At 40.9% G+C, this 23,198-nt stretch overlaps 1 protein-coding gene across 1 annotated transcript in view; it reads right to left on the bottom strand.

Annotated features, from left to right (window-relative positions):
* The window catches only part of WWC3 (WWC family member 3), a 212,991-nt gene that overhangs the window by 84,526 nt on the left and 105,267 nt on the right, over positions 1-23,198 (bottom strand). The window contains exons 5-6 of the mRNA XM_040423764.1: positions 21,763-21,842; positions 12,862-12,991 (exon numbers count right to left, since the gene is read on the bottom strand). Coding sequence (XP_040279698.1) covers positions 12,862-12,991; positions 21,763-21,842 — 210 coding nt within the window. The remainder of the gene's footprint in view (positions 1-12,861; positions 12,992-21,762; positions 21,843-23,198) is intronic.

The raw sequence follows: 23,198 nt of genomic DNA, 5'->3' as shown, positions 1-23,198 counted from the left end.
GTTTTGTTTGGCTGTTAACCATCGATGTGTTAAAGAAAAAATTGGATTAAAATTGAAAATCTGCCAAAAAAGTGAAATTTAAAAATGTAATCTAAATTTTCCTTTAATTCTTGTGGAACGCCTAAAGGGTTAACAAAGTTTGTAAAATCGGTTTTAAGTAACTTGAGGGGTGTAGTTTCTACAATGGGGTCATTTATGGGGGTATCCACTATGTAAGCCCCACAAAGTGACTTCAGACCTGAACTGGTCCTTAAAAAGTGGGTTTTGGCAATTTTCTTAAAAATTTGAAGAATTGCTTCTAAACTTCTAAGCCTTCTAACATCCTAAAAAAATAAAAATGACATTTCCAAAATGATGCCAACATAAAGTAGACATATGGGGAATGTTAAGTAATAAATATTTTATGACGTATCACTTTCTGTTTTAAAAGCAGAGAAATTGAAATTTAGAAAATTGCGAATTTTTAAAATTTTTGGGTAAATTTGGGATTTTTTCATAAATAAAAGGTGAAATATATTGACTCAAATTTATGACCATCATGAAGTACAATGTGTCACGAGAAAACAATCTCTGAATGACTTGGATAAGTAAAGGCGTTCCAAAGTCATTACCACATAAAGTGAGATATGTCAGTTTTGCAAAATTAGGCCTGGTCAGGAAGGGGGCAAATGGCCCAGATGGGAAGTGGTTAAGGGAAGAAATTTCACAACGTAACATGTTGCAACCGTGGCATCCTATTACAGTGCCACGCTCAAATTCAGTGATCTCTTTCACAAGCTTGAATTCAATGGGGGAAATTTATCAAAACAGGTGTAAAGGAAAACTGGCTTAGTTGCCCTTAGCAACCACTTAATTCCACCTTTCATTTTTCAGAGCTACTTAAAAAAAAAAAAAGGAAAGGTGGAATATGACTGGTTGCTATGGGCAAGTAAACCAGTTTTCCCTTACACTAGTTCTGATAAATCTCTCCCAGTAAGTAATAACTGTGTCACAATACTTTTGTCCATATTTTAGGCCACATTTACAAATGTGTCTGTGCCTACAATCTGTCTAAAAAGTGGTGCAAATTGGTGCAATTTGGCGCAGCTAGGGTTTCTATAACTTTTTCTGTGTTGCTCTAAAAGGAGGTAACCCGCTAAGGGGAGGGGTTTCAATCGAAATTCTCAATTCTCATATAAAATTCTGTCTCAAATTAAGACAACCAATAGTTGGTATATAATTAGACAAAAGGTGTCTAGCCATGCACAATGTTTATCTTCCAGGTGGAGCTACTGTGATACATGTGATGCATGTCTAGATAATCTGTCTAGGTTTACGCCATCTATAGCTGTAGTAAATCTGCCCCATGGTGTATAGCCATGATTACGCGAATCATGCATCATTTTTGCTAAGGTATTGGTAAAATTAAAGACTGTAAAACATGAGTTATATAAAATAAAAATCATTTAGGGTTCATGCACACGATCGTGTGTGCGGTCTGCAATGCAGGGGCAGAGGTCGGTTGCACGCCGGTCCCATATCCGCAATATATGGTCCGCACCATTCGGAGACACGAACCGAAAGCCGCTTCTGATCTGTGCCTCCGCACCACAAAAAGATAGGTCCTATGTTTGGTTGTATCTGGTGGATGTGGACCCATTCAAGTCATTGAGTCCGCATCCGCACCACGGAGTGCACAAGACCAGTGCCCGTATGTTGGAGACCAGCATGAGACCAGTTTCAATAACCAACTAGAAAAAAGTTTCAGGTATTTTGAGATTGAAAAGTCAGAAAGAGAGTCTGTTAAGCATGCTTAAGACAAATCTTTAGGGTTTTCAACAAAAATATATTCAGAAGTAGGACGGGGTGATCATAAACCTGCATGAATAGCATGCTACCAAATTTTATTTTTTGAGAGCTGCAAGGCAGTCCTATACAGCCATGTGATATAAAACAGGTGTATTAGTCAGTTTTGTAAAACAAAATGTACCATTCGGGTTTTATCACCTGCCACATGATGTCACAGTGAAAAACAGGTCTTATAAAGTTAGATTTCAGTAATATGCACCTAGCATTGAAGCCCCTTCTCTTAAGACAGCTTATTTACATTTATAAGGAACATGTGCGCCACTGACATAAATCAATCGGACATTTGTCCAACTTAATACTTCATAACAATGCCTAAAAATGTAACATTTGCCAGAGTAAAGAAAACAAAGATTTGTTATGGGACAGATCTGAGCCAAAAACCGCTGTCAAATTCTTTTTCTGAGAGGTGTGTTAGTCCCTGGGTGGAGGAAGTGCTGGCATCGTCTTTCTAATCCCTTACACCAATATAGAAAACCTAATACTTTTCTATCTCATATAAACTCATGGCTTATCTTTACAATAGGCCATTAGCATGTGACTAGTAGGGGTCCAACTTCAAGAACACCTACCCATCCGCAGAATCAAGCGGGAGCACTAGGTACTGACACACAGATGAGCTGTGTACATGGATAAGCATTGAAAGGAAGTAATACGCCATTTGGTCCTAGGGGGAAGATATCATATATTGAAAAGATAGTCTATCAGTGTTTTTTTTTTTTTTTTCCCCAGAAAGCCTCTTACTCCGTGAGTCCTGGGAGTATTTTTCATTTTTGGCGTTTTCATTTTTCTTCCCTGTCTTCCCGTAGCCATAACTTTTTCTATTTTTCCATTCACATAGCCGTATGAAGGCTTGTTTTTTTGTGCAACATGTAAATGGCACAATTTAATATTGCATACACAGTAGTGGGAAGCAGAAAAAAAATCGAAATGGGGTGGAATTGGAAAAATAAAATGCAATTCTGTAACAGGTTTTGTCTCTACTGTGCACCCTATGTTGTAAAACTGACCTGTGCCCTTCATTCTCTGGGTAAGAACAATTAAAAAAATACAACAACATTTATATAGTTTTTCCTCTAAAAAAATAAAAATAAAAAACTTTGAAAAAATTTTTCTCTCTTTTTATTACCATGTTCTGACCCCATACTTTTTATAGTTGTGTGTACGGAGCTGTTTGGGGGTTCATTTTGTGAAGGAAAACCTGTAGTTTTTATTGATACTATTTTACTTTTTGATCACATTTTATTCAATTTTTTTGGGGTAAGTGAAGGAATAAAAAAATTTCAACTTGGCCAGGATTCCTATGATCTTTATATTTTTATTGTTTATTTGTTTTTATTTTATTTCTGGGAAAAGGGAGGAGCCATTTACATGTTTGTATTTTTTTTTAATTCTATATTTTATAAAAATTGTTAACTTTTTTTTAGCCCCCCTAGGAGGCTGGAATATGTGATCTTCTGATCACTTGTAGCTTACAGTCGTGGCCAAAAGTTTTGAGAATTACATAAATATTGGAAATTGGAAAAGTTGCTGCTTAAGTTTTTATAATAGCAATTTGCATATACTCCAGAATGTTATGAAGAGTGATCAGATGAATTGCATAGTCCTTCTTTGCCATGAAAATTAACTTAATCCCAAAAAAAAAATTTCCACTGCATTTCATTGCTGTCATTAAAGGACCTGCTGAGATCATTTCAGTAATCGTCTTGTTAACTTAGGTGAGAATGTTGACGAGCACAAGGCTGGAGATTATGTCAGGCTGATTGGGTTAAAATGGCAGATTTGACATGCTTAAAGGAGGGTGATGCTTGAAATCATTGTTCTTCCATTGTTAACCATGGTGACCTGCAAAGAAACGTGTGCAGCCATCATTGCGTTGCATAAAAATGGCTTCACAGGCAAGAATATTGTGGCTACTAAGATTGCACCTCAATCAACAATTTATAGGATCATCAAGAACTTCAAGGAAAGAGGTTCAATTCATGTTAAGAAGGCTTCAGGGCGTCCAAGAAAGTCCAGCAAGCGCCAGGATCGTCTCCTAAAAAGGATTCAGTTGCAGGATCGGAGTGCCACCAGTGCAGAGCTTGCTCAGGAATGGCAGCAGGCAGGTGTGAGCGCATCTGCACGCACAGTGAGGCGAAGACTTTTGAAAGATGGCCTGGTGTCAAGAAGGGCAGCAAAGAAGCCACTTCTCCCCCAAAAAAACATCAGGGACAGATTGATCTTCTGCAGAAAGTATGGTGAATGGACTGCTGAGGACTGGGGCAAAGTCATATTCTCCGATGAAGCCTCTTTCCGATTGTTTGGAGCATCTGGAAAAAGGCTTGTCCGGAGAAGAAAAGGTGAGCGCTACCATCAGTCCTGTGTCATGCAAACAGTAAAGCATCCTGAGACCATTCATGTGGGGGTTGCTTCTCATCCAAGGGAGTGGGCTCACTCACAATTTTGCCCAAAAACACAGCCATGAATAAAGAATGGTACCAAAACACCCTCCAACAGCAACTTCTTCCAACAATCCAACAACAGTTTAGTGAAGAACAATGCATTTTCCAGCACGATGGAGCACCGTGCCATAAGGCAAAAGTGATAACTAAGTGGCTCAGGGACCAAAACGTTGACATTTTGTGTCAATGGCCTGGAAACTCCCGAGAGCTTAATCCCATTGAGAACTTGTGGTCAATCCTCAAGAGGCGGGTGGACAAACAAAAACCCACTAATTCTGACAAACTCCAAGAAGTGATTATGAAAGAATGGGTTGCTATCAGTCAGGAATTGGCCCAGAAGTTGTTTAAGAGCATGCCCAGTCGAATTGCAGAGGTCCTGAAAAAGAAGGGCCAACACTGCAAATACTGACTCTTTGCATAAATATCATGTAATTGTCGATAAAAGCCTTTGAAACGTATGAAGTGCGTGTAATTATATTTCACTACATCACAGAAACAACTGAAACAAAGATCTAAAAGCAGTTTAGCAGCAAACTTTGTGAAAACTAATAATTGTGTCATTCTCAAAACTTTTGGCCACGACTGTACACTGTAGTTCAATAGAACTACAGTCTAAGCTCAAATTGCGGCGGTTATCCTATGGAGGCCTGCCACCTGAACTACTACTTCAGAGCGAAGGAACAGTTCCCCCGATCGCTGCCTGGGGAAGCTGTTCCTGACCCGGTAGTGGATTTTTGGCATTTAGATACCATGGTATCTAAAGCATGGCATCTAAATGGTTCAATCCCTGAGATCGGCATTATCGCAGGTCGCAAACCTTAACTCCAGACCACTGCTGTTTGAAAACAGCAGAGACCCGGCAGCTACTGCTGTGCCATATTTAAAACCCTTCCTTCTCGCTTACATGTACAGCACGGAATTTAAGGGGCTAAAGGGAATCTGTCAGCTCTGAAACATACCCCAAAGTAAGCGGAATTGTATAGTGCAAGTGATGCCGAGTCAAGTTATGTCCTTTTTATCATCATACTCACTTGCATTCTGATGCTGTCTTCTCCACTATATGTGTGAGCACATGATCCTCCTAATGCATTGCTGGTTTGTCCAAGCACAACATCAGAACGTAAGTGAGTATTAACCCCTTAAGGACCCGTGAAGTACATGTACGTCATATCTGGACATGACTTAAGGTCCAGTGACGTACATGTACGTCATGCTGATCCGGCAGGTGCAGGAGTTGCGCCCACCTGATCAGCGGCACGGACCCGGCAGTCACTGACAGCCGGGTCCCTGCTGCATACACCGGCATCGGTGAAAACACTGATGCCGACGCATTAAACCTTGCACTGCCGCGGCCAGCGCTGAACGCGGCACATGCGGTATCCTGCCGGGTGCAGGATGTCCATCAGGTCCCTGCGCTGCTGTGATGGGGACCAGATGGCAGACCCCCAGAAGTTGAAGTCCTAGAGTGGGACAAAAATAAATAGTTTTAAAAAGTTTTTTAAAAAAAGTGTTTTCCATAATAATAAAAAAAGTTTCAAGTAAAAAAAAAAAAAAAAAAGCCCCTTTCCCAAAATAAAACACAAAATTGTAAAAAAAAAAAAAACAATAGAAAAAAAATTGAAAAACAGACCTATTTGGGATCGCCGCGTCCGTAACGACCGGCTCTATAAAAATATCACATGACCTAACCTCTCAGGTGAACACCGTTCAAAAAATAAAATAAAAACTGTGCTAAAAAAACAATTTTTTGTCACCTTATATCACTAAAAGTGCAACACCAAGCGATCAAAAAGGCAAATGCCCCCAAAATAGTACCAATTTGTCACCTCATCCCGCCAAAAATGAGCCTCTACCTAATACAATCGCCCAAAAAATACAAAAAACTATGGCTCTCAGACTACGGAGACACTAAAAGATGTTTTTTTTGTTTCAACAATGCTGCTATTGTGCAAAACTTAAATACATTTTAAAAAGTATACCTATTAGGTATCTCTGCGTCCATAAGAACCTGCTGTATAAAAATATCACATGACCTACACCCTCAGATGAACACCGTAAAAAAAAAAAAAAAAAAGGGCGTCAAAAAAGCAATTTTTGGTCATCTTACATCACAAAAAGTGTAATACCAAGCAATCAAAAAGTCATATGCACCCTAAATTAGTACCAATCAAACCGTCATCTCATACCGAAAAAAATGAGCCCCTACATAAGACAGTCACCCAAAAAAAAAAAAAAAAAGATATGGCTTTCAGAATATGGAAAAAAGAGTGGACCCAGCATGCATTTGGAACCTGCACTCTCTGAATTTTATGGTGGTCGTTATGGCACATAACAGGTAGCATTTAGTGTTAGGTTTCCATCTTACAGAGATCGCCTTGACGTGTGGCAGACGGGCCCAAATAATTTTGTGCAAAATGTATTTGCCAAGAATCTGAATTTTACAAATTAAGCGTAGCATTAGCACCAGAATATTTTCTATTACTGTGGCATTATTGTACTTTTTTTGGTTTGCAGAGTCCTGTTGCATTGTGTTTTATTTTCTTTGTGTTCTTAGCCATGGCAGCATGCACCTGCGCATTGGGATGTACTGACTGACCCCCTTTTTCTTTGCAGCTTGTACTGGAGTTGTGGCTGACTCCATTTAGTCTTGCACCCCTGACCAGCCTGTCTGCCCCATAGGCTGATTTTAATTAGTGCAAGTATAAAGCTGTAGCCTGCTCTCCCTGCACTCACTGGACGCCTTTTGGCACCATGAGAGGTATAGAGTGGACTCTCATTGCATTCATTGGAAGCCATTTGGCACCAGGAGAGGTATAGAGTGGGCTCACCATGCATGTTGGTACCTGAATCCCCTGAATTTAATGGAGGCCATTTTGGAACCAAAAATTATAAAAAGCAGAGTGGACCCAGCATGCATGTGGAACCCGCACTCCCTGAATTTTATGGTGGTCGTTATTGCACATAACAGGTAGCATTTAGTGTTAGGTTCCTGTCTTACAGAGATCGCCTTGACGTGTGGCAGACACATAATTTTGTACAAAATGTATTTGCCAAGAATCTAAATTTTACAAAATAAGTGTAGCATTAGCACCAGAATATTTTCTATTACTGTGGCATTATTGTACTTTATTTCGTTTGCAGAGTGCTGTAGCATTGTGGTTTTTTTTTGTGTGTTTCTAGCCATGGCAGCGTGTACCTGTGCATTGGGATGTGCTGATTGACCCCCATTTTCTTTGCTTTCAGAATATGGAGACACTAAAAAATCTTTTTCTTCAAAAATGCTTTATTATGTATAACTGAAACAAGCAACCAAAAAAGTAGTCATATTTGGTATTGTTGCATCTGTAACAACCTGCTCTATAAAATACCACATGATGCCAAAACAGCTATTTTTTGTTAACTTGCCTCACAAAAAGTACAATATAGAGCAAACAAAAATCATATGTACCCTAAAATAGTACCAACAAAACTGCCACCTTATCCCGTAGTTTCCAAAATGGGGTCTTTCTTTTAGAGTTTCTACTCTAGGGGCGCATCAGGGGGTCTTCAAATGTGACATGGCAACTTAAAATTATCCAGGCGAAATCTGCATTCCAAAAACCATATGGCGTTCCTTTCCTTCTGCGCCCTGCCGTGTGCCTGTACAGCAGTTTATGACCACATATGGGGTGTTTCTGTAAACTACAGAATCAGTGTAATAAATATTGAGTTTTGTTTGGCTGTTAACCCTTGCTTTGTTACTGGAAAAAATGGATTAAAATGGAGAATCTGCCAAAAAAAAGTTTAATTCTGAAATTTCATCTACATTTTCCTTTAATTCTTGTGGAACACCTAAAGGGTTACCAAAGTTTGTAAAATCAGTTTTGAATACCTTGAGGGGTGTATTTTCCAAATTGGGGTCACTTTTTGGGAGTTTCTACTCTAGGGGTGCATTAGGGGGTCTTCAAATGTGACATGGCAACTTAAAATTATCCCAGTGAAATCTGCCATCCAAAAACCATATGGCGTTCCTTTCCTTCTGCGCCCTGACATGTCCGTACAGCAGTTTACGACCACATATGGGGTGTTTATGTAAACTACAGAATCAGGGTAATAAATATTGAGTTTTGTTTGGCTGTTAAGCCTTGCTTTATTACTGGAAAATGTTATTAAAATGGAAAATCTGCCAAAAAAGTGAAATTCTACATTTTCCTTCAATTCTTGTGGAACACCTAAAGGGTAAACAAAGTTTGTAAAATCAGTTTTAAATACCTTGAGGGGTGTAGTTTCTATAATGGGCTTATCACGGCCTCGGTGTTGTGCGCAGTGACACGTTTGTCGAGCATTCTGTTGCCTGGGGCAAAGTGTTGTTTATGCAGCATGTATGTGCTCAGCCCCTCATATCATGGTTCCTCCCCTGTCTGGTTCTGGAGGGGTTAACTTCCTGGCTGGGTGTGGCCACTAGGGTTTTATTACCTGTGGCTTCCAGGCTGGAGTCAGTTGTACTCCAGCCTTTGCTGGAGCCTTGCTCCTTTCCTGTGTGTTTTATCTGCCCAGTCCTTGAGGGCCACCTAGTGGGACATACTGTCACGGTAGGCAGTGGGGGACTCCCCATCGTACAACGGGATAGCAGCTAGACCAGGACACTGAGGATTAAAGAAGCATTAGGAGGTGACCTGCTCCCTGTCCTCGGTGTCCTGGTCTACCTGCTATCCTGTTTTCCCACATTGTACGGTGGGGAGTCCCCCACTCCCCACCGTGACAGTATGTCCCACTAGGTGGCCCTCAAGGACTGGGCAGATAAAACAAAGTTATTCCAAAGTTATTACCACATAAAGTGACATGTCAAATTTCCAAAAAACATCAGGGTCCTGAAGGGGTTAAGGTAAAAATTACATAACCGGACTTGAACACCACTTACTCTAGTTTGGGGGGTATTTCTGAGCTCACAGATAACCATTACCCAATCGCCCGTCATAAATTTATGGGGATAGTTGGGTATTTAACTATGGCAACCGCTCACTAGTGCAGCGGGCACCATAGCTGTCGTGTGCCTGCGGTCTTAAACAGCAAACACTGGGGGCTAATGTGTGCGACCGGCGATAACGGTAATTGCAGCATAGTCAAAAGTTACCAATGCAGAAAATCTGAAGAGCAGTGCTTACAGGGCTAGAACGGCTCTCCCTAGTGGCAACCGTGGGAGCCATTCATTCCTTGCTGCTTCTATGTTTCTATGGAGACCCTACCTGTGGCAGAGCTCCATAGGAATATAGTGAAATTCTCATAGAATCCAGTGCTAATGAAATCTATGACAGAAGTAATTTGATGATCGCATGTTGTAAAAGACAGAAAAAAAAGTTTTAAAAAATATAAAACAAATATTAAAATTCAAATCATCCCTCTTTCTCCCAAAATTAAAATATAAGCAAATAAACAATTAAAAAATAAACATCATGGGCATCACCGTGTGTGAAAATACCCATCCTATTAAAATATAAAAATATTTATCGCATAAGGCTTAATGGAAAAGAAAAACATCAAAAATCGCTGATTTGCCATTTTTTGTCACTTCACCTCCCTCAAAATTTTTTATAAAAAGTAATACACAAAATGGTATCAATAAAATCACAGATCATCCTGCAAAAAAATGAGCCCTCACACAGTCCCACAGACATAAAAAATAAAAAAAAGTTTTTTCCAAAGCTTTTATTTTTTTTTCCCAGTGTTAAAACACAAGAAAAACTATATAAATATGGTATCACTGTAATTGTACTAACCCAGAGAATAAAGGGAACAGGGAAGTTTTAGCAAAAAGGAAACGCTTTAAAAACAAAACCCATAAAACTGTGGCAGAACTGTGTTTTTTTCTAAATCCACCCCATTTGAATGTATTTTTCCAGCTTCCTACTACACAGTAAATGCTGCCATTAGAAAGTGCAGCTTGTCCCACAAAAAACAAGCCCTCGTAAGGCTAGGTAAATGGAAAAATAAACAAGTAATGACTCTGTGAAGGCATAGAGCAAAAAAACAAAAAATGGCCCGGTCCTGAAAGAGTTATGATTTTTAGTAGCCCTAAATGGCCAATATTAAAATTTTGGTTCGAATGTGTACTGTTAACCCATTGGTGATCCTACAATTATATATCAGAGAATCGAATATCTGTAACATATTTCAACTGAAAGAATCACCCCATTAAGAGACCAGGGTAGGAGACAGCAGCACAACTGGTTTGTTAGTACAATTGATGACTAACGGAAGGCAACAGTGGGAAAATGAATGCAGATCACTAGAAGACCAAGAAAAGGAGGTCAGAGTACAGTGACTTGCTTGTATTTATTTGTACCTATAGAAAGAGACCCAGGGAGGACCATTGTGGTAGCCATTCCCTATACACAGTCTTTGGAAAAAGCCTACTGTGTGATATACCCGAGAACTGTGCTCACTACTAGTATTTGCACTGTGACACCCAGCATCCAGTCAGTAAAAGACAGGCTATATTTTGTTTTATCCAAGATGGCTGGTCATTTGTCTCCACGTCAGACTCTTAACCATCCTTTCTCCTGCCTTACTCCCCTCTGCTCATGAAGGGCACCCCAGACACCACCAGGCAGGTGACCCCAAAATTGAGGGAGTGTCCCGAGAGGAAGACAGGTTATGCACCTCCAGTCACTGCATGTGTGGACCGGGGGAGCACTTGGAGAAGGGATTAGCCACCATGAGGACTACGACCACCTTTATTGCTCCCGCCACCGCTCTCATCAACTCCAGCCCCGTGTGCCCTCCCCCTGGTGGCTGACGTGCTGCAACAAGTGCAGGCCAAAGTAGCTGTAGCTCCTAGAGGCTCATTTGGATATATTAACAAATATGAACATGGGACCAATACAGATGCCTTCAGCAGTCAAGCGCACATTCAACAGGTCGGCCAGTTTCATAAGTACAAATCTGCCGACAGATGACCTCTAAGCTACAACAGGTACAAGGTGTAGTTCAGTGGATGCACCATATTACTCCACTTGTGCGTAACGAGTTCAGATATTCGACACATACTACACTAAACTCCAATACAGAAAAAACATGGTCATGGTAAATCCAATAGGACTCATGCATGAAAAGTACTGCAGACAAATATAGAGACTAATGATGACGGCATATAAAAATCTGTATATTAAAGCTAAGCTTAACAGATGGAGCAAAACAGCATGTAAGCGTCCCAGTGAATGCAGGGTGTCTAACCACATACCTATATAATAATCATTGTAATAACATCCAAGATGTTTCACACTGTGCCATACCTGTCCTCATATACAATATTACCTGTCTATATATTCTTAATAGACAATTAAACATTATGTAACTTCTTATTATTAACATTTTGATGATGCGAGAAAAAGGTTTCATAACCCAGGGTGTTGTCATATACAGTGGCTCAATATAGCACCGTGTGTGTATTTCTCACAGTAAATATTTTCTGATTACAAACAAAATGCAATAACAAACAAATGCAAAGATACAAAATGTGTGCAAAGAACCTCAAATGGTTACATATAGTAAATATAGCAATAACGCAAGATAATATAATACAAATATTACACCTCAGCATATATTTTATAACCTGAATAATCATATATTGTTCTTTTACCTTAGGTTTTTGATATTAATTACCTATCCTCCTGATATGTAAACAATATCAGATCGCTGGGGGGTCCGGATCTGTTTTTGGCAGCCACCAGCACTGGAAACTAAACAGTGGCTGGGACCAGAAGCAGAAGGCTCTGCTCATTGTTTAGCGGCTATATTGCCATACCACATGTTAGCTCCCATTCAAGCGAGCTGCAGTACGCCAGCAGGGCCTCTACACAGTGAACTGAGCTTTCTGCTGCTGGGCTCAGATACTATTTAATTTCCAGCGCAGGTCGCTGCTGAAAACTGCTCATCAGTGGGGGAAAGGAGGGGTGCAAGAACTGATATTGATGACCTAAGAACTGAGGACTTTGAGAGTACCTTCATCTTAATGTGGCTTGGAGAAATCCATGTGTTTGCCACCCAAAAAAAAAACATTCAGATGAATGGAACTAATTTGCAGTTACAGAATTTTCTGTGTGTGAAGGTACCCTAATATGTGCACATGTGGCAATTGGACATGATCAGGACAGGTTTTTAGTCTTCATGCTATGGCAGTCTGTGGGAATTTACTGGCTTAACAGGCAGTTTGCTACAGCAGGCCTGGGAGCCTTCACAATGCCTCAGACTGCCATAGATACTGATCAGAACCCTGCGTTTTCACGATGGGAGCTCCAATCAAGGGAGTCCAACCCTTAAGAGGCTGCGGTCACTCTTGAATGCGGCATCTGTGGGGTAAAACGATTGGAGATAACTCCGGTCATTGTAGTAGGGCGTCAGCTGTATTACACAACCGGCGTCAACTGTGTTTCGAAAAGGATCAGCTTGTGAGCCCGCTCCATACATTCATCCGGCACCTTGGATGTATAGTTATGTCCAAATAGGAGGCAGTTAAATTGGCTTCATGTACTGTACAAGCTATTAATTTCAGATATGCCTTACTTTTCAGGAACAACTCTACCAATGTCCATACCTGCATGAGATCACGGCGTTCCTTCTCTCCCATACAAATTGCCTGCCGTATTGTTCGGAGTTCACTCATTATTGCTTGAGCCTCATCTAGCTTATAATTGGTATGAGCGCTTGACATCTTGCGATCAATTCTGCAAAGACAAAAAGATAAAATTATGAATTCCATAAAATAGTGCTGTATTACAAAGAGACCTTTAAGGCTGCCAAGGTGGGGGAATTTTGGCAGTATTAAGAACTTTCTTAATAGGATTGTGTTAACAAATCAACTACAATCCACAGATGTCAAAAAAAGTAGAGCTGCTAATATCAATAACAAAGAAATATTTAAAGGTGTTGTCCAAAGTGCATAGCTTCTCATATAAAAGCCACCCCAGTAATCTCCTGAGTTCAGGATATTTCACTAGATCTATTACCAAACAGGTGAATTAAGGGTACGTCTACAAGACGTCATGTGCTGCGAGACAATTTGTCACAGTAATGTTCTGTTTTGTAATGATAGTCTATGGCAGGGGTCTGCAACCTTTAAGACATAGGCCCCTTTCCCACGAGCGAGTTTTCCGCGCGGATGCGATGCGTGACGTAAATGCATAGCACCCGCACTTTGATACCCCGCTTCCTACGCCCATGCCGGAGCCACGGCAAAGGTTGAAAAGAGCCGCACGCGGCTCCGGAGCCGTGGGTTGCCGACACCTATGGTGTTGCACTGTGACATGCAGCGACACAACAGTCGCATACAAATCCATCCAAGTTGGATTTTTGTGCGACTGTCGTGATGCAGTCGCAGCACTTTGCAGTGCGACACCATTGACTATCATTACAAAAATGTTGTGCGACATTGCTGCAATGTAATATCGCGTGACACATGTCGCAGTGTAGTTGTACCCATTTTGTTGCGGGACAAATGTTGGCATGTAGACGTACCCTAATCTGGGTTTACACATTCAGGTTTAGATGCAGTGTTTGAGGCCAAAGCCAGGATTGGATTCAAAAAGAGAAAAAACTGAATTTTCTTTATACAGTATGTGTGTCTTCTGTTTATGATCTCTTCCTGACTTTGGTTTAAAAAACTGTAAAAAGAACTGGAAATGGAAACCCAGAGTAAGGCCACTTTCACGTGGTCCATATTTGGTTAGTATTTGGAACCTACAGAGAAAAAGTACAATGGAAATATTTATGCCTCTTCTGTGTTTTGGACCGACTCCTGGCTTTGACTTACAAATACTGACGAAAGATACTGATCACGTACTGACTGTGTGAAACTGGCCTTAAAGGGAATCTGTTACCAGCGACTGCCCTATCAAACTGTTTGTATAGACACATAGCTTGGTTCACCGGATTAAAATGCTGTTTTTCTCTTTACGCTCGAAAGCTCACTTCCCAAGTAATGATATTTTTTCTTAAAATGCTAATTAGTCCTTTGGTGTAATGAGGGCATCATTATTGCTGTTGTTGTATCCAAGCTCTGCTCCTTTCTGTGGCTATGCCCTCTTCCTGCCCCATTTAGGAAACATTGCAAAGGCAGTGTAAAAAACGGGAAATGCGACTATTTTTGCAACTTTTTAACGCCACTTTTCAGACGCAAGGGATATGATAAACCTAAGTGTTTCAATTAGGTGAGCCACGGCTACGTGTCTATGCAGACAGAGAGGTCGATGGAGACAAATTCCCTTTAAGCAGAAGGCCATGCAAACTTTAGTTAGAAACTTGGGTAGTTGCATGGGTCATACTGAGGAGCTCCATAACTTTAAATATGGCACGGTCATTTGATGTCACCTGTGCTACAATCAGTTTGTGTAATTTCTGATCTGCTAGATCTGCTCCCGTGAATTGTAAGTGCAATTATTGTGAAATGGGATGATCTAGGAGCAACAACAGCTTAGTCACAAAGTGGTAGACCATGAAAAGTCACAAAACAGGGCCGTTGTATGTTGCACATAAGTCACTAATCGTCAGTTGCATTACTGACTACAGACTTCCAAACTGTTTCTGTAAGGGATACCAGAACATGAACTGTCCACCAAGAGTTTCATGAAATGGGTTTCCAAATTCAAGCAACTGTACACAAGACTAAGATCACCGTGCACAATGCAAAGAGTGGACTGGAGTAGCGTAAAGCACTGGGATCTGGAGCAATCGAAATGTGTTACCTGGGAGGATTAATTGCGTTTTACTATCTGGCAGCCAGATGCATGAATCTGGATTTCGCAGATGCCAGAAAGACGTTACTTATTGGAATGCAGTGCCTACTTTTAAATCTGGAGGCAGAGGCATAATGTTATGGGGTTGTTTCAAAGGGTTTGGCTAGATCTTGTATTTCCAATCAAGGGCCATATTAATTAAACAGCACGGAAAAACATTTTAGACAACTATATGCTTCCAACTTTGTGCCAACAGTTTAGGAAGACCCTTTCCCAATCCAGCATAACTGTTCCCTTGTGCATACAGTGAGGCCCATAAATACATGTAAGTTGTGTAAGTTTAGTCTTCAGGAACTTAAGTGGCTGCACAAAACTCTGATCTAAACCCCATCAAACACCTTTGGCATGATATATAAAGCTCCATGTCTGGGCCAGACCTTCTCATGTCACATCAAGTCTAACCTCACAAAAGCCTTGGAAGCCACAAAAGGAGGCCCATCTTATGATTATCCATAGGTATGGAATGGGATGTTCAACAAGCTCACATATACAGTTAGGTCCATAAATATTGGGACATCAACACAACTCTAACATTTTTGGCTCTATAGACCACCACAATGGATTTGAAATGAAACTAATAAGATGTGCTTTACCTGCAGACTGTCAGCTTTAATTTGTGGGTATTTACATACAAATCAGGTGAACGGTGTAGGAATTACAACAGTTTGCATATGTGCCTCCCACTTGTTAAGGAACCAAAAGTAATGGGACAGAATAATCATCATAAATCAAACTTTCACTTTTTAATACTTGGTTGCAAATCCTTTGCAGTCAATTACAGCCTGAAGTCTGGAACACATAGACATCACCAGACACTGGGTTTCATCCCTGGTGATGCTCTGCCAGGCCTCTACTGCAACTGTCTTCAGTTCCTGCTTGTTCTTGGGGCATTTTCCCTTCAGTTTTGTCTTCAGCAAGTGAAATGCATGCTCAATCGGATTCAGGTCAGGTGATTGACTTGGCCAGTGCATAACATTCCACTTCTTTCCCTTAAAAAACTCTTTGGTTGCTTTTGCAGTATGCTTTGGGTCATTGTCCATCTGCACTGTGAAGCGCTGTCCAATGAGTTCTGAAGCATTTGGCTGAATATGAGCAGATAATATTGCCCGAAACAATTCAGAATTCATCCTGCTGCTTTTGTCAGCAGTCACATCATCAATAAATACAAGAGAACCAGTTCCATTGGCAGCCATACATGCCCACGCCATGATACTACCACCACCATGCTCCACTGCTGAGGTGGCATGCTTAGGATCATGAGCAGTTCCTTTCCTACTCCATACTCTTTTTTTTTCCTATCACTCTGGTACAAGTTGATATTGGTCTCATCTGTCCACAGGATGTTGTTCCAGAACTGTGAAGGCTTGTTTAGATGTCGTTTGGCAAACTCTAATCTGGTTTTGAGGCTCACCAATGGTTTAGATCTTGTGGTGAACTCTCTGTATTCACTCTGGTGAAGTCTTCTCTTGATTGTTGACTTTGACACACATACACCTACCTCCTGGTGAGTGTTCTTGAACTGGCCAACTGTTGTGAAGGATGTTTTCTTCACCAGGGAAATAATTCTTCGGTCATCCACCACAGTTGTTTTCCGTGGTCTTCCGGGTCTTTTGGTGTTGCTGAGCTCACTGGTGCATTCCTTCTTTTTAAGAATGTTCCAAACTGTTGTTTTGGCCACATCTAATGTTTTTGCTATCTCTCTGATGGGTTTGTTTTGTTTTTTCAGCCTAGTGACAGCTCTTTGGATCTCATCTTGAGAGTTGACAGTAACAGATTCCAAATGCAAATAGCACACTTGAAATGAACTCTGGACCTTTTATCTGCTCATTGTAATAGGGATAATGAGGGAATAACACACACCTGGCCATGGAACAGCTGAGAAGCCAATTGTCCCATTACTTTTGGTTCCTTAACAAGTGGTAGGCACATATGCAAACTGTTGTAATTCCTACACCGTTCACCTGATTTGGATGTAAATACCCTCAAATTAAAGCTGACAGTCTGTAGTTAAAGCACATCTTGTTCGTTTCATTTCAAATCCATAGTGGTGGTGTATAGAGCCAAAAAATGTACAATTGTGTCGATGACCCAATATTTATGGACCTGACTGTAGGTCTGACGAACATGTGTCCACATACTCTGGGTCACATAGTGTAGCTGTAGGTTTGATAAGAAAGATCAGGTATGAAAGACAGTGGGGTAATTTATCAAACTGGTGTAAAGTAGACCTGGCTTAGTTGCCCATAGCAACCAGATTCCACCTTTCATTTTGGACAGCTTCTTTGGAAAATGAAAGGAGAAATCTTATTGGTTGCTATAGGCAACTAAGCCAGGTCTCCTTTACACCAGTTTGATAAATGACCCCCAGTGTTCATATTTGCATGCATGCAGACTTCTTTTCAGATGGATCTGTTGTGGTCTCCTGTTTGGTCTCCTATTGAAAACAAAACAGTGGGGGAAGGTAGCTGCTTTGCTGCCAGACACAGGTTTGTGAGAAGGAGGAGGGGTGAAATAGCTGATTTCCTGGAGCAGATATATGGGATTTCTTTACACATTTCTCACAGTTTTCATCTAGAATCAAAGGAGAGGAAGAGATTATGGGGCTAATTGGTTATATTTTATATTATGCATTTTCTACATTTACTTAAATTTATTTTAATGGAACTTTTTATAATTTTTCTGTAAATATAAGGACACTAAATAAAAATTGTGATGAATCCACAAGAATGTAAGCCATTCTTTCCAGAGGTTCTCTACCCTGGCTAATATAGGACAACTCACTCCATCATGATGTTCCTATGACTTAATAGGGCTTACTGTAAGCAATACTGTAGTTATCCAGTTCTGTTCATTCATTCATGTATTTATTCTTAGTGTATTAGTGATATAAAAAGTTAGGAAAAATGTTTCTGCAGACCAGAAAAGCAGAACTGAAGGTTTTGTACATACATAGTCCAGTCACATTATTCTGACCACTTCCTATTTTTGATGTCGGCAGCACATACTGTTGCTTATGAAAGAAGTCACTTGTAGTGAGCTGGCTTGGTGGGTATATAAGGTGTGGTGAGCTAGCTTGGTGGGTATATAAGGTGTGGTGAGCTGGCTTGGTGGGTATATAAGGTGTGGTGAGCTGGCTTGGTGGGTATATAAGGTGTGGTGAGCTGGCTTGGTGGGTATATAAGGTGTGGTGAGCTGGCTTGGTGGGTATATAAGGTGTGGTGAGCTGGCTTGGTGGGTATATAAGGTGTGGTGAGCTGGCTTGGTGGGTATATAAGGTGTGGTGAGCTGGCTTGGTGGGTATATAAGGTGTGGTGAGCTGGCTTGGTGAGTATATAAGGTGTGGTGAGCTAGCTTGGTGGGTATATAAGGTGTGGTGAGCTAGCTTGGTGGGTATATAAAGGTGTGGTTAGCTAGCTTCTTGGGTATATAAGGTGTGGTGATCTGGCTTGGTGGGTATATAAGGTGTGCAATAAGCTGTCTTCACACACATCCCTTTATGCCGTCATGAGTAAAAGGGCGATTCATCAGAGTTTAAAAAAAGGGAATATTATTGTCTTTCAGGGTGGAGGTATTTCTAAAACTGCGCAGTCTGTGAACTGTTAATGTGCTGATGTGATGAAAGTGTATTATGAGTGGACAAATGGCACATTTGCAAATAAGCAATGGGGAAACTGCTAAGTACTATGTACCATTAATGTGAGAGGGGAATTTCAGCTACGAAGGTGCGTGAGGGCAGACAGATACGCTACAGTGGAGCAGCTCACCACCAAAATGAACCAGGGGCTAACAGAAGTTAGTCCAAAACAGCAGTTCAGTGAACCCTAGTGAGTATGGGGCTCCGAAGCAAATGGATGTTTATTGCACCACTGCTAGAGAAGTTGCATTGGCAGAAAAGGCTTCAATTTTCGCAGCAGTATCGGAATTGGATCTCCACTGATTGGTAAAGGGTGGCCTACTCAGATGAGTTCCGTTTTCTGCTTTATTGAATGGATGACGTTGGCGTGTCAGACGAGAAACATCGGAGAGCAAACACTCTGCAACCATTGCTGGAAGAGCACAAGCTGGTGGCGGCAGCATTATGAAATGGGGAATGTTTTCATGACATTCTGTAGGCACACTCATCCATGTGGAAGGCACTCTCATCCGATTTGGGTATTAATCCATCCTTGCAGATCACATAGACCCATACTTTCTGATTGTCTTCCCTGGGGCAGATGGGATCTTCCAGTAAGACAATGTGAAACGTCATACGGCTAGGAATGTTCGACATTCCTTTGAAGAGCATGACCGAGACTTCCATGTACTACCCAGGCCCCCTAATTCACCAGACTTGAACCCAACTGAGCATCTATGGGACCATCTTGATCGTCGTATTTACTCTGTGAATCCTCCCTCATGCAGCTGTGGGATGCACTGTGGTCAGCATGGCTCCAGATACCTGAGACAACCTACCAGGACCTTACTGAGTCACTCCCAGCCCATCTAACTTCTGTCTGTGCTGCACATGGTGGTTACTTTGGATGTTAGCTGATGGTCATAATACTGTGACTCCATTGTGTACATGCGCATCCATGGATTTATTTATTTTTTTTACTTCAAAATGCATATAGCAGTCCATCGATATTTTTTTTTAAATAAAAACACAGAAAGTCCCACAATACAAGTGAAGAGAGTGTGATAAATCACCGGGATACAATGAGGATTTACGGCACTAATGTTTCCTAGCTGTAGAGCTACGTGCATTTCTGAGCAATAAGCTCACTTTGAATAGAAGTGAAAAAAACACCTTTCCCAGCACATAATGGCCATAAAACAATATCTACTTTTTACAACCTCGTTCATTAATGTCAAATCTGAGGATATGTTGAATAAATTAACCCCGTGAGTAAGATGCCCTTGAAATGATTTAATCCTCAGAGTCCTATTTTTAAAATCCCATCTTGAAGGAATAGCTGCCAGCCGCATTAGACACCTCCCATGTAAAGCCATAGATTACCTACTAGAAGAATGGAAAGTTTTGTTGTGCATCTGGCCTTTTACATCATCAGGGCTGGCAGAAGGCCTCCAGCTAACCACAGCTTTCTTCCTGCTACCCTTCCATCAACAGCAGGTACTGTTGAGAGGCCAGGACTTTTTTTTTTATACACAGAACCTGTCCCATTACCATTAACAATGGCCTTTTTGTTTCTAAGTCACTTCTGTGTGTTTTACTATTATCTCAGGGCACCGGCCATATCTGGTGTTTTCTCGTGGGCTCGTGTCTTGTGCTACATACATATAATCGATGGCTTCTCTACGAGCTGCCTAACAATGCCACCCTGTTCTTAAACTATGCTAAGATTTTCTAAACTAAACACTAGCCCAGATGGAAATTCCTTGCGCTGCCAGAGTTGTAATGTCCTCTCAGCTATGTGTTCAGTAGGAAGGAATGACATGTTTGGGTCCTTGTGGAAAACTGGGTAAGAGAACTCATCCTGGGAGGAGGAAAGACTGAGTCAGCATTGCAACAAATAAAAAAATTCTGCACAGAGCAGGTTGTACAGTAACAAACTGCAAAGTAAGGCGACTGCTCACAGCACATACAGATGGGCCGTTTTTTTTAATTATTATTGGTAGAATTTTACAATTGTGCTTTATTCCGTATATTAACTTGCAGCTATCAGATGTTACGTTAGTGAATGCAAATATGTGTCTATTTTCCTTGCTGTGGTATTGCTTAGGCTACATTCACATGACATTGAAAAGTGGCCGCGTGATGGCTGTTTTCTGAACCATCGCAGCATATTGTTCTATTCAGATGCAGGGTTTTTCACAAGCCATGAATAACGGACATTAAAAAATTGGACTGGTCCTATTTTATCAGTTTTCATGGCCCGACAGCCCCATACAATTGAAGGGGGGGGGGGTTTTCAGAAAGCCATCGGTGAAGAAAAATGGCCATTACAAATGGACTGTTTGGCAGTTTTTAAAGGGAACCTGTCATGTTGAACATGATGTTTGAGCTGCCGGGAGCATGTTATAGTGCAGGAGGAGATGAGCAGATTGATAGTTTTATGGTAAAAGATTCAGTAAAACCTGTAATGTATACATTCATTCTGGGCTTTGAAGTCAAGGAGACGGTCCTATCAGTGACTGCCTTCCCTCTCATACCGTGCATAGAGATATAGCTGTCAATCATTGATAGGAACGCCTCCTTGACTTTAAAGCCCAGAATGAGCAGGAATTTAAAAGAGAATTTAAAAGAGAATTTAATAGACAGGTGTCTCTGGTTTGCTAAATTTGCTTACTTAATCCCCATGAAACCTTGTCTGAAAATAAGTCTCCAAAGACCACCGAGTCTCTTTAATGAGAAACAATACCCCGCTAAATTGGACAAAGAGGTCCCATAGGGCCCTCTCCTGGTGGTGGCTGGGGTCACAATAGCACTGACCAGCTGACTGGAAGATTTGATGCATATTTGCTCCCTATTCTCCTTTCGTTTGCTAATGTTGTAGGGCTGTGGAAAAGGCATCACCAGCCACTGGAGGCAAAACTGGTTTCTCAACCATTGCACCACACAAACATTGACCACATGTTCAACTGGTTGCTAAACTGTTCTAGAAAACATTCATGTGAGGATGGAACCTAGAACACACAGAAGCCTAGAGCATTCCAAAGTCTATGGAGAATGTGTGGCTTCACATCAAAGCCTGTAATAAACTTACTCTTGCAGGGTCTCCACTCCCTTCTCTTTGAACTGAAGTTCTTGCTTCATCAATGTCAGCTCTCGTTTTAACCTAGAAAGCTAAAAAAAAATGATGGCTAGATTTAACAAACTTACATTTCCATTTGCTATGCCCTATAGTTTGTAGCTTTGACATTTTCTCCACTAGAATAAACTTCAAGAAATAAGCAAATAAAAACTTCTAATATACTTATTGCTAAATGGAATTCCCATCATATAAAGAAATAGTATATTTCGTCATCACTTTATGATCTGTGTTGGGGGAGGGGGCAACCTCCAAGACCCCTTGATCCTGAGAATAAAAGGGACATAGGGCTAGTTGTCATTGCATCCCCTACTAAGTGAATGAGCCTATAGTTCAGATCCCCACCAATCCTAACAGCTATTGGCGATGCAGAGAACCCTAGACATCCCCATTTATTTGTACTAGTCCGAACTGCTGTTCCTTGCACACCTGTTGTGCAGGGCAAAAGCATTGAAAAACACACAGCACTAAATTAGCGCTGCATCCACTTTATTCTCAGTTAAGGGTGCAGTCCCAAAAGTTGGACCCCATCAATCTTAAAATGATGGCATATCCTAGGGTTAAGTCTTTACATTATAAGATGGGAATACCCCTTTAAATTGGATGTGTCATGAAAATATACCCACTGCACCACTGGGCAGTGAAGTCCAATAAAAATATTGCGCCTTTTTGTAGCGGTGGCTGAGATTAAAGAAGCATAGCTCAGAGCCTGACGTTCCCTCGGAGGGATCAGCAGTCAATTATTGGGGAGAAAGAAACACAAAAACACAGATTCAGTTCTTCAGACACCTTTTGTATCCTTTTGACAGGTAACGATTCTGCAGTTTGTGAGATTATTATTCTATAATGGGTATTTTATATGAAAAAGAGTAATTCTTGACAGTAATAAAATATTGAACATTTAGGCATATGCACCTAAAAAGATTCAATTACGTAGGCTAGTATATTTAATGACGTGAAAAACGGTAGTGTGACTGCTGTTTTTGTAACGGCCGCTACATGGACCTTTTTAGAACAAATTGAAGTCAATGGGGATAGTCAATTGACTTTTTTTTTAAACAGTCAGTGAATAGCGTCTGTCTAAAAAATAGTACATGTTCTATTTTTGGCCGCTTCCATGATCAGATGGAACCGAATGAAATCAATAGGACCATTTTTAACGGCCGCTAGACAGGATTGCACCTGTATAACGGTTGTTAAAAATGGGTACACTAGTGAAATATGGCGTTTTAGGGGTAAAAAAAAATAACCTCACCCACTTGCACATGCAGAGACAATCGCTGCTCTCTTGATTCTGAAGAACCTCCTGAAGGACCTGCGCTCAAGCGTAATGACATCACCACGCGATCATGCTGGAAGAACACGGTGACTTCAAGCAAGTGGATGAGGCA

The sequence above is a fragment of the Bufo bufo genome, chromosome 3 (assembly GCF_905171765.1).
Source record: "Bufo bufo chromosome 3, aBufBuf1.1, whole genome shotgun sequence".
NCBI lineage: Eukaryota > Metazoa > Chordata > Amphibia > Anura > Bufonidae > Bufo > Bufo bufo.
The sequence above is the reverse complement of the archived record's forward strand: the minus strand, read 5'-3'. Positions and strand labels throughout refer to the sequence as shown.